Here is a 12560-nt window from a genome sequence, read left to right as displayed (position 1 = left end):
TGACTCCAACGGTTTCGCAAATTAGGCACTAATAGAACTGTCCTCTTGGTCTCGCAAATTCACTTGCTATATATAGAGCCCTTAACTTTATGAGGTGGAAAATTTGAAATTCTGCAAACCAACACAGAGAAATCTGCAAAATTCTGCGGCAACATTGAACAGACATAAGGTACATGTAAGAGTTTATTAAGAACTTCCAGACTCCAAATATGCTTGCATATTTAAAACTGAAGGAAGCTGTTGTGGCTGAGCATCAGATGATGCTTTGTACTCTCTTCACTAAGAGAATGGAGCTTGTGGGACACAATGTCACTATAGCAACTGAATGATCCTTCTGTGTCAACAGAGTTGATTGGAATTGACAGGTATTTAAGGGCAATGGAAGAAAGCGTTGGAGTGAGCTGTTCCAATCCCTGCCCAGAAAGCCAGAACATCAAAATCTACACCTGGATTTTCTTATTTAGAAAGAAACGGCACTAAGTCCCTGTCACTAGACTTGAGTTCTTGGGCAGACTTGAGGTAGACTTGCCATTCAGCAGCTAGCGCTGGTGACTCTTTCCCAAGTCCAGGAACACCTGCAAACTCTGACCTCTTCTCTGAGAGACTCCCGACTTGCAGAGGATCCAAGCAAGTCACACTCTTGAAGAACTTCCAAGTGTCAGATTTCTCCAAACATACTAGCGCTTTGCTAGCTGCTTTACTCATTGCAGCCTTCATTTTGTTTGAAATCCGATGGGCCTCGTCATGTGCAATGTTTTCTTTCTTCGGTTGTGTTCCAAAATCTTCCTGTGCAGCTGCTACCAAATATCCCGAGAGTACAAACAAAGCATTGTATGCTTTATGAAAGGCTACACGCTGACCCTCAGCTGCTTTCAGCAGGCTGGCAACTTTTTTTACCAAATACTGCAATGCATTGCATGCTGTACTTAGGCTCAGTTAAGGGCTAATTCAAAAGTTCCAGAAGAGAATCAATGCATGCAGTTTCTTTATACCTTTCATGAACTTGCCTTAGCGTAGAAGGATAGTAGTCAAAGTATGCAGAATGCTGCTCAACTGCTTCAATCCACGAATTCCACCTACTTTTGAAAGGTGCTGGAGGTGTTTTGGCACACTGAATCCCGCACTTTTCTAGATGAGATTTATAGAAAGCTCTTTTTCTACTCGACAGCCAGAATGCCTTCTTCATACAGGCGTCAAATTTGTCCACTAAGGGAAAGGATACCTGCAAGGTACTGCCTACAATGTTTATTGTATGGGCTACATATGTAATGTGAACAGCACCTTCGCACAGTGACTTTATGCACTCATTAAATGATTTCACCACATAAGCAGTGTTATCGCTTACAAAGCCTGTTACGTCCTCGAATTCAATTCCGTACTTCGTCAGTGTTCTCGTTACAATGCAGCCTATCACAGACGAGTTCACTTCATCCACGAATTTAACTTCCACATGTACAGGTTGTAGCGAAGCACTCGCGCTTCTGGCTGACTGGACGAACAACACGTTCACAACCAATTTTGATTGGGCATCAGTGGTTTCATCGGTAATTACCGACAGTGTGGTACTTTGAAACATAGCTTTCAAAGCTGTTTCGTGCTTCTCAAACAATTCTGGAAGTCGGCGGCGGAGCACATCAGACCCAGGCACCGAACCGCCATTCTGAATGTGTCTGCAGAAACATTCCCAGTTTCGGATTGTCCACTTTCTCTAGGCGAATATTCCCAGATATTAACACATCCAGGAATTTGAGCACAATGTCGTGCCTTGCCTTGCCTCGCCTCGCAAGCAGTGATTGCGGGTTCCAGCGTTTGCAGTCGGCTTTGCTTTCTCGGTGTTCCTGAACCCCCAGCACCATATTCTCATGATTCCTTGACACTTTTTTGCTTGGAAGAGTCCCTTGCTTCTGCATTCTTATGATGACGGTTGCTCTCGGTGTGCTCGTCAATAGTTGACTTGCGTCGATGGTCAACTGCTCTAGCATAAACTCAACAAAAAAGGATTCCTGCATCTTTGTAAAAGCTGGCATTCTTGTATTCTCGAGCATGTTGTTTGGCTGTCTCCTTGCTCAAATGAGATCCTGTGGGAGCCATCTTGATTACCAACTCGAAACACGAAGCAAACAGTAAAATGACGCATTTTCTGTTGAAGCAAACGTTGGATGGATTGGTGACTCCGGCTACGGCTGAGCCCTTTGATTCGGGTGGCGGCTGTGCCACCTAGCCAATTTTTTTATAAGGCGAGAATATTTTAATATGAAATTAAATTTCTTCATCAGTAAAAGGTGCCGAGGCAATAGGAACCCTCTTACTATTAATTACTAAGAAAATACTACTTTTCCGTCACCTTTGGCCGCTTTCACTTGTGCCGAGGCAATAGGAACCCTCTTACTATTAATTACTAAGAAAATACTTTTCCGTCACCTTTAGCAGCTTTCACTTGATCTGATATTTTTAAGACGCGTAGCGCCATCTTGTGAAAACTGCGAGAAAGAGCATTTCGCTGCTGCTTCAAAAAGCAAAGTTTTTTTTTTTTTAGATCGCATTTCCGCAAAAACATCAATCCCGTGATTTTTCGCGGAATCGTGGAAAGCTCGCGGCATTGACTACAAATATGTACTAAAAGAACTACAGCTATTTTGTTCAGACCGAAAAATTTTAATGTCACTACAGACTTGACATTACAACTCAATAATTTGATTATACCCATTGTCCCTACTGTTAAATGCCTCGGGGTTGTATTTGAGCAACGTGTTGTGGAACACACAAGTAGATTTAGTCGCTGCTAAAATATCCCACGTGAGTGGAATTTTGCGCAGGTTGAGATTTTTTTTCCCTAAAAGTATCAAGCTTCTCCTATACAAGTCGTTACTTCTCAGTCAAGTTAACTATTGCCATCTTGTTTGCGGTACTGCTACTGTTACTAATATCACCACACTACACAGAATACAAAAAAAGGCCGTCCGTAGTATTCTGGATGTTCCCCACAACACCCATACGCACCCATTTTTAAAAAAACTGAATTTACTTCCTATGCCTGATATTTATGAGCAAACACTAATTAACTGGTATAAGACAGGTATTAACAGAAATAATAACACGTTAAGTACTATCCCGAACTTAAAACAGAGATAGGAAGATGAATATGCGCAGTTGCTAACTCGGAGATGCCACGGGCAAGGACTTACTACACCCACCAAATGTTGCGCTTTAGATTACTGTCTTGTCTAAATAAAATGTACATCGTCTAAACATTCATTATTGTGCTTTCTTATTTCTTTTCTTTGTTTCCGCAAAAAGAAAAAAAAGAGAAAGATGATAGCATTTTTTGTTAGAGTGTATTTGCTGAATTGTGCATTGCATTATTTATCGCCTTACATATTTGTTAATTTCATATATGTATAACGTGCATGCGTAATTAGCGTTCTCTTCTTTTTTCTGCTTCAATTGTATCCTTACATACATACATATGTGCATTATGTTTGTCAGTCATCTTACTGGGACTCAGTTGACTCTTATTGAGTATGTAATACTTCACCTTATGCTCTGTCACTGCCTGTTAAAGAGGGCTGCGGACCATGTCAAGCCATAGAAAGGCTTTTTGTTCACAGTCCTCAACATTTTGGTGATGAAATAAAGTGCATTCAATTGAAATAGTCGTGAATCTGTGCAACTAGACTTGCCAATCTGAGAGGCTTGTCAGCTGCCATTTCACCATGAATGCAAATTTGTGAAGGATGGTCGTTAACAGATTGCAGTGACAAAAAACAATTTTAAGAGAACTGTCAACACAGGCATGTATTGCAACAGTCTTCCAAACAGTTGCACTTGCCAGTAGCCAACATACCGAGAAGAAATGACTCCTTTTGCACCATCTGAAAGTATGTACACAATGTCGGTCTGACTGTCTATGCTCTCTATTACCTGCAAAAAAAAAAGAAGGGATGGGGGAAGGGATGTAGTGAAGAAGCAAAGACACACTGCTGTTATAAAGACATGAACCGAATTCTGCCAAATGACTATATTTTTAACAATTTCAGCGTTTTACTCGCAGACAACTTTCTGTGGCTATGAAGGGAAAGCTATGGGAGCGGAGCTTCTGCACATGTGTTACTGCGCTAAGTAGTCCACCAGCGTTTGACAGTGCTTTTGGTTGCTCGGAACAGATGCTGAATCAACGCAGCTTCCGAGTGCCCCAGTTCCGCGTTTGCCCAGACGTGGAAGGGAAAAGCTGCGAAATAAGTTAACTTTTGCATTCAGTGGTGTGTTTTGCATTATTTGACTATTGATAATAAGGTGTTTATGTTTTCTCTTCCCCAGCTTAAACTAATGAGGATGAAAACACAGGAGTCTTTTCAGAAGCACACTCACTTGTGCATGCTTTGCCTCCGTAGTTTTCCCTTCATAGCCAGCGAAAGTTGTTTGCGAGCTTAGTGATGTGCCAATATGTTTCTGCATTTCTATCCCGTCCTGATGTATGTCACTGATGTACCCATACATTCTCCACCCTTTCAAGTAAGATGTGTGCAGCAACACGAAGTCAGCACGGTCCGGGGTAGTTCTGGCATCTGCTGAATATATTTATAGAAGCATATTATCTAACCTCTCTGGGATTGCTCAACCTGTGCTTTTGCTAGTGCACTGCGAAATACGCCTCTTTGTGGGCGTGGTTGCGTTGACGAGCATTCACAGGTGAGAGATGTGGCTCTTGGACTTTGTGTACCACTACCGCGGCAATTCCCTGTTCAAATATTTGCGCTGCAGTGCAAGGCCACCACTCTTGCATGTTTCTGCCATCTGCCGTACATTTACAGAAAGTACTTCTTTTTTATTCTGATGCAGCAGCGCTATCGCGGAAGTGTGCTTGTCAGAACGAAGCTAGGCAGGAGATACAAGATGAAGATAAGAATGTGACGACCATGCCAAGAGTGCATTGGCCATTATTCGCATCATTTTTTCCCTTCTACATAACCAAAAATATACTCTTGTTTTCATTTTAGAACATCTGAGAAAGAACTTCGACGCCAGGGGTGTATCACCTCCGAAAGAACAACACTAAAAGGGTTAACAGAACTGTATTAAAAGAATTATGTCACTGTAATAACCTAGTTTTCTGATAGTACAACATTTATGGGGCCAGACAAAAACTAAATGTAGAAGTTGTTGTATAATACATATATTTAAAAAATTGGCTATAGAGCTTAGCCTCATGCAACATATGTGTACAGAAATATACTCATGCACACACATCTCCAAATATTTAAAGCATGGTGTTAACACTTGTTTGTTATTCTGTCATTTTCTAATTTTGTTTCTGCTAAACATAGTGCATCTTGCAGCAATACCCACTGGATGCTGCCATGAGGAGTGGTGCATATGGCCAGTTCAGTGGTAAAATATGACCTAGTGTTAGCAGAAACTTTCTAGCTTTAGATATGTGTGTGAAAATAAAATGCTGTAAAGTATGTCCATTTGTACATTATGCAATTTTGTAGAGGATTTACAGAAATCATCCAATAAAGCTTCTAGAGATGCTAGCAACCTCCACAGCAATATAAGTGAACATTTTCAATTATTGCACAAACTGAGCAAGAACATGCAATATTATTATTCATTTATAACTAAGTGATGAAAAATGGGTAGGTAGTCCTCTCCAGGGCACATGCGATTTCGGTCATGTCTTCACAGTAAAGCACTATAATTAGATATTGGTATTGTGTTCTTGACAGCGCTTAACTAGTACAGAAAGGGAAAGGAGGTATTTGCCCCCAGAAAGTATAGTTTTCACTGAATTACTTCAGCCATTTGAATGCATGAAGGCACAGTAAGCAGAATAAATGAATGAATTCTGGGGTTTTACGTGGCAAAACCACAATTTGATTAGGAGGCACGCTGTAGTGGGAGACCTCTGGATTAATTTTGACCACCAGGGTATCTTTAACATGCCCCCAATGCATGGGACACGAGCGTTTTTGCATTTCACCCTCATCGAAATGCAGCTGCTACGGCCAGGATTTGATCCTGCGACCTCATGCTTAGCAGTGCAACACCATCGCCACTAAGCCACCCAGCAGGTTTACAGTAATTAAAAGCACTGCATTGACACATAGTGATGCACATGAACATGCATGAATCCAAAAGCACGATGCCATGCACCCATCTTATAACATCATTTTAGCGTACACTTCTGCCTAATGCTAGCTGCTGCAATAATTTACTAGCAGAAGGCAATAGCTATAAGTAACAGATGTACAGTACGATCCGCTGTTAAGGAGAACACCAAATTCATGCTTCGGGACTGATTACAGCTCAGTTTTGATACAGAGGCCTCAGCAGTAACTTGTTTCCATTAGAGATCTAGGCAACGCGTGCCATAAGCATCTTTTTCTTGCGAGTTTATATTTTCAAGTTATGTTGGTTTAAATAATAATTAGCTGTTCCCTTTAACAGCAGCCCTTACTGTACATCCTGTGTAGTCAAAAGTAATCAAAGTCCCCATTCCACAGTAGTCTCTCAGCTCATCTGTGGATTTGTGGCATGAAAACCTGTCAAACAGTACTCATCACACATGGCACTGTTTCTACCGTAGACCACAAACAGCATACCCTGGCTTCTTTCACTGAAGGGTTCCACAGAACTTGCTCCTCCAATCGGTTGAATAGAATGTCCAAAATAGTTTCTGGAGGTGCTGGCAGTGTACCCTGAAGTGTAAGTGAAGCATTTCGTTGAGTATGTGCATTACACACAGAAAACATTTGAAGCTACGAACTCATACGGAAAGAGCACACGATTAAGCACCTTTTTACAAATATTCCCTTTAACTCTGATATTGAAAACACCGTGTACACTGAAAGTGCAAACAAGGTCTTGAATATAAAGGTAATCTTATCAAGGCACCTAAAACTGCTGAGTTTCTGCAGGACCTTGAATATTATGTTCAACATTCAAAATTAAGAAACCCATCTGCTAATGAAGAATTTATGACATTCCTCATTAATCACAAGGAAGTTGTGATGTTCTCTTGTTCTGAGTGAATAAAAAAAGAATTTAATTATTGCTTTTTAATGGAATTATTGAAATTACTTTACATAGATATTCACAACAATCCACCATTTTGTGCTGCTGCTGCCAATTGAGAAGTCCAAAAAAAGCAGAACATAGAAGCTACCAAATGCCCGATTTTTGGGCTTATTGTGTCTGATGGTTCATGTAATGGATATGGAGCAGTCATGATTATGCATGATGACTGTGTAAGATGGTAAAAGCCTGTTAAGTGTAAAATTCAATGCTGTTAGATTAGTATTTGTAGATTTAGACAGGGTCTTCCATTGGACAGCCTAAGAGTCTAACAGATAGTGGAGTAACTAAGATTTGCTGCTTCCACTGATAAAATAATACAATGCCATGACTTATTATGTGAAAACACTGGGAAGATTAGTTCCAATATTGCCACAAGGTTATTGGCATAAGTTGGCAAAATAAACGGAACTCACTCGGACTCGTTCACAAGATACGTATTTTGCTTAGATATCACTCAGACTCGGACTCACAAAATTCTACTCAGGTTGGCCCACTCCGACTCAGACTCACCAATATTCCACTCAGCCAAGCTCACTCAGACTCACCAAAATTCTACTTAGCTGGACTCACTCATGAGTGACTGTGCCAAATTATGGTTAGTGGCAGTTTCAGTGAAATCATTAAGAGGTGAAATAAAGTCCTTTTTTTAATGTAAAATGTATATGTGAACTTGAGAAAGGGGATACCAGTGAAACACAGAGGACATGCACACAAGGAAAAGGCATTAGACATGGACGAACGCTGGACACTTCACGATATGTCGGGCGTTTCACGATATGTGCTAGCTAATGAACAGAAAATTCTGTTGGCACATGTTTGGCTAGATATTTGGGCCTATGCAATAAGAGTTATATACTTGCAATATTGAAGTACGGTGCTTCATTTGTAGAATTAATACGCTCAACGTCATCATTAATGTAGGTGGACTGGGTTTTCAAGCTTGACTTTTGTGTTCATATCCAGCATGAACCGCACCCAAAATCCTGAGCTTTAAATCAGCTCCAACTGCATTACCCGCAATACTGTCTACAAGTGCACCTTTCCAGGAGAAGCAAGTTGGGAAGCCCTGTCTGTCACTGGGTAACACAGAATGCCACAGACACACTCATTTTACTTTAGCTAGCATTTGAGCAGAACAAGAAGAGAGGATGAGAATGCATGATTGCACAGACTTCACTATGTTAGAAACACATACTGCTCCAAATATAGAGTAAGCGGTGCCTCCCCCAAAATAGGAAGCCAAAAGCAAGCAGTCCGAGAAACATACCGCATATTTGTAGACTTTGCCAAACTTGGAATGGTGGCAGGTCTGAATGGCACTGTTGTGGTCCATCTTTTCAGTTTTCCAATTGCTCTCATGGAAGATCTTCAAGGCTGTATCCAAGGCCTCCTCAGCTTTGCGCTTGTATGAACGCTCCTGTCGACCCCCATGTGTGTAATGGGCATAAATTTACCACTCCCACACGCGCTAGCCATTCGAAAATGCATGGATTCTAAGGCGGAATTCTCAAGTGGTCATTTCTGATGTTACTATGCATCACTTTTGTGAGCTTTTGCATGATTCAGCACCAAATGCATCAGCATATATGACCAAAAGCATTTTTGGCACGGTGCAAAGCTTGCTACCAGAGCCAGGAACGTTGTCAGCCGTAGATGCCGGCACTGGACATGCCAAAGTATACAGCCGACAGTGTTCCCGACACTGTGCACCGATAGCAAGCTTGGCAGAGTGTCAGAAACGCTGCTGGCCATACGTGCCGACGTGTCCGGTCTAACGTCACATGCACTCTTGAGAAAGTGATTACCATACTTGCACGATTCTACCGCGCCCCTGATTGTAACGCACAGTTACATTACCACCCAAGCATCCAAACAAGAATTTGGTGCCGATTCTACCATGGACATAAAATAACGAAGCTTGAGTCCACACATAACGTACTGAAACAACTTTATGGAACGTACAAAGACACACAGACTCGCACACAGCTGAACCTTAGCGGCTAGTTGCTGTCAGATAGATTTTTCTTACACGGAAAGGGGCTGCGGAATGTTCCGAATTATACGGCAATAGAAAAAAAAACAAATTTCAATGAGAAAACAATTAATTTTGATGAATTTGGAAGCTGGCAACGAATGATGCAGTTTCAAGCCACGCTAAATATTTTCTCATACGTAGTACAATATAAGTGAAGCCAGCAACGCTTTTGGCTGCACTTTGACCTCGTGGCTGATAGCGTGGCCTACACTGGGACGACGTTATCATGAAAAAGCGCCAGCAGTGGGGAGCAAATACTTCGTCTGCCTCTCGCTTCAATAGGTCACCGAAACTCCAGATTACACAACCTTCAATACTAAATGCACGGAAAGACAGCTTACATGATGCCACGCTGTCTCAGCACACCACTCTTCGCACACGCGGCAGATTACCTCTAAAGCAAGGTGCGCGCCTGTGTACGCGCTCAGCCGCGTTTACAGCCATGCGCAGCCACGGCTGAGATGCGCACAAGTAATCGCGACGCTCGCCAACTTACCTTCCCCCTACTCCACCCTTCGTGCACGCTTGATCGTGTTACCGCGAGCTCACTCACCTCGCCATTGCTCGCGCATGGAGGTGGCACATGTGCGTGAAGCTACCATCTTTCTTTGACACCATTGTACCCTTTCATTTGCACCTAATGCACAAAGTGCAGGGGGCGCGATAGGATCTTACTGCACTTGGATTTTATACAGAACATGATGCGGCTTCACTTCAGCGGTCACTCTTGTCACGCCGCGCGTGATCTGAGAGGTGCGTTTGTAAGCAGCTACTTGTAATTCAATCAGTTCTGCATCTACGGAAGTTTCCATTTATTGTCTCGGCATTCCTTAGCTACGGAAGCGAAATTTCGTTATACTGAAATCTCATACAAACACACTTTGTTATATTGGGGTCCTAATTACATGGTGTTCTTTGGACAAGAGGTTATTAAAAGTTAAATACTTTGTTAAATCGAGAATTTCATTATGTTGAAGTTCATTATATCAAGGTTTAACTGTATTACCAAATTCAAACGTATCCCTGTATGCACACCCAAAATCTAACACACAACCAATTTAACAACAAGGGAAATGTACCATACCTCCAATTCTGGCAATCAGGAGAAGGCAAAATTTGCAGCGTTTACCATGACAGAACAAAAATTTACACTTAATGTCCATCATCACTCTCAGACAGCTCTTTATTGCCATGTATAACAACAAGCAGTCCTTTATGTGGTCCAACCTGTTTTATATCCAGCATTTCTTTTAATGACTCAATAAGCTCTGAACAGGGTAGTGGCCCACGCCTAGACTAACCATTTCGTTAGTGTCACGTGACGCAAGACTCCGACATGCCAAAATATGCGACAAAGCTCCATTGTTGCTAGCTTAGCGGATAAAATAAGTTCTCTTTTGAATGCACTTTTGTCACAAAAGCAGCACGTCGTCATCACCAACCTACACAAAAAAATTTTCTGTTACCAGCTCGTGCTGACAATCACGATGACGCCAACACCGCGAAGTAGTTCCAGTTTCATATCTAATTGTAACACACAAGCAATAACTGACCTATCTTCTAAAAAAGAATGCTGACATTTTTACTTAAAACTTGGCTGAGGTGAGGCAGAATCACAAAGTGATTGCACCGAATATAAGCAGAACTCACCTCAGGGCCCAGCAATTTTGGTGCACACTCTGGCTGCTCAAACCTGACACGCAGGTCATGAGGTAGCTGAATATCACTTCTAACATGGACATCATCTCCTGCTAAAGACTCATTTTCTGATCCTGCAACAAGATGTATACACAGGGTATGAGTGTGCATGTTTGAGAAACGTTCTCTTTGGTTTTACAGCAAACACCTCCCTCTAATATCGACACCTTTTAGAGCGCAGCTCTTAATAGTCTGTTCCTGCAACGAGCAGCGATGTAACTGAGTGAACAAGCGCCACAAAGAATGAATGCGAACGTGGAGTGCAGTGGTAGATAAAAGAAAGACCATAGCAAAGAGAGGAGGAAGAAAGCGCAGGAGGAGGGTGCAGTGGAACTAGAGCACTGCATGGGCCCGGGCCAACTCGAAAGCCCAGGCCGTCCGAAACATTTTTTGGCAGGCCCAGGCCGGGCATGAGGCCGAGAGATTTTAGATTAGACCCATTAAAGGGCCTAATTTGGGCCTTCAAGCACCTACTAATGTTATGCATTGCACAGTCCAAGGCATTCTGTGCCAAGCTGAAGTGACACATGCAAAGAGCTGGCTCTTAATATACCTCAGCAGGAAAAAAAAAAAGAAAAGGAAAAAAAAGAGAGGAAGAAAAAGAAAACAAAGATAAAGGAAGAAACGACGTTCTCTCTCTTTTTTTTTCTTTTCCAGAATAAACAACATTGTTTCCACGTAAGGGAAGATAGATTATGCAAATTACCGCTCCTCAAGCCATCTCCCTGTTACCACTTTTGCGATTGCAGTATTACCACTTTCGGTACTATTATATTATTTTAGCGCTAACACAAGGGGTGCCTCTTTCTACTTATGCGTTTATTTATGCTGTATGCTAGTGAATTTGCCTGTTTTTGTATGCATATATATATATTCGCATGCTAAATGACCTCACAGAACAAAATCGTACAATCAAGCAAAAAAGATAACAATGCAGGCACTGGGCCAGATCACTGATACTTCCATGGGAGAAACAAAGATTTCAATCTTTTATTGCTTACACACTGGAAATCATTAGGATCCAAGGTTCTACAGGATCTACACTTTTCTGAGTGCAGAAGACACTGTGAGCACGTACAATCGCTACTAATTGCAATGGTTCAGCCCGTTAAGGTGGCCACATCAAAACGCACCAAGCGTCTCAAGGCACTGGCCTGCCCGCAATAAATTCATAAGGGCGTTATATGTCGCTTGTTGATGCATGCGTCCGTGGTGTAATGGTTTCAATATCAGGTATCTGTGCTAGAGGTCCTGTGCTCGAATCCTGTTGTCAGACAATTTTAATGTTTATTTATTTATTATGCAGTACATTGTTGAAAACGACAAGTTTACAAAGTCATGAAGCCGTTTGAAGACAGAAGGGCGAAGTTTAGGCAAATCCATGTACTTCCCATAATTCCCATGCTTGCTCAACTGCTCCATTTGCAGCTCCCATAGACACTAGCACCAGAGTTCCCTCTAGTAATTATTGTGTGAAATTCTATGATCTCATCTGCACTTTCGAGGGGGGACCAGGGTGCCGGAGGTGGGGAAGGCTACGCTCGTCCACGGCGTCTTGTGCTGAGATCAGTCTGTGACGCCAGTGTGTGTGACGGGGATCACTGCTCCTGCAAGGGGCGATGGGGAGCGGCTGTGAGTAAGGCTTGATGCGACACTCCCTTGGGCATTGTCGCCGCTGACACTGGTGGCACAACTTCCCCACGATGAAGGGCCGCTCTTGTCATTCGTGGAATGAAAGCATGAGAAGAAA

At 42.2% G+C, this 12560-nt stretch overlaps 1 protein-coding gene and 1 pseudogene across 3 annotated transcripts in view; both read right to left on the bottom strand.

Moving 5' to 3' along the window:
• The window catches only part of Start1 (Steroidogenic acute regulatory protein-like), a 46571-nt gene that overhangs the window by 16449 nt on the left and 17562 nt on the right, over positions 1-12560 (bottom strand). For all 3 annotated transcript variants that reach the window (XM_055071465.2, XM_072288482.1, XM_050179489.3), the window contains 4 exons: positions 10763-10884; positions 8345-8494; positions 6603-6698; positions 3845-3921 (listed from right to left, as the gene is read on the bottom strand). In XM_055071465.2, coding sequence (XP_054927440.1) covers positions 3845-3921; positions 6603-6698; positions 8345-8494; positions 10763-10884 — 445 coding nt within the window. The remainder of the gene's footprint in view (positions 1-3844; positions 3922-6602; positions 6699-8344; positions 8495-10762; positions 10885-12560) is intronic.
• On the bottom strand, positions 222-2091 carry LOC126531772 (uncharacterized; annotated as a pseudogene).

Source organism: Dermacentor andersoni, chromosome 5 (assembly GCF_023375885.2).
Source record: "Dermacentor andersoni chromosome 5, qqDerAnde1_hic_scaffold, whole genome shotgun sequence".
NCBI lineage: Eukaryota > Metazoa > Arthropoda > Arachnida > Ixodida > Ixodidae > Dermacentor > Dermacentor andersoni.
Note: the sequence above shows the minus strand (reverse complement) of the source record. Positions and strands in the feature narration are given on the sequence as shown.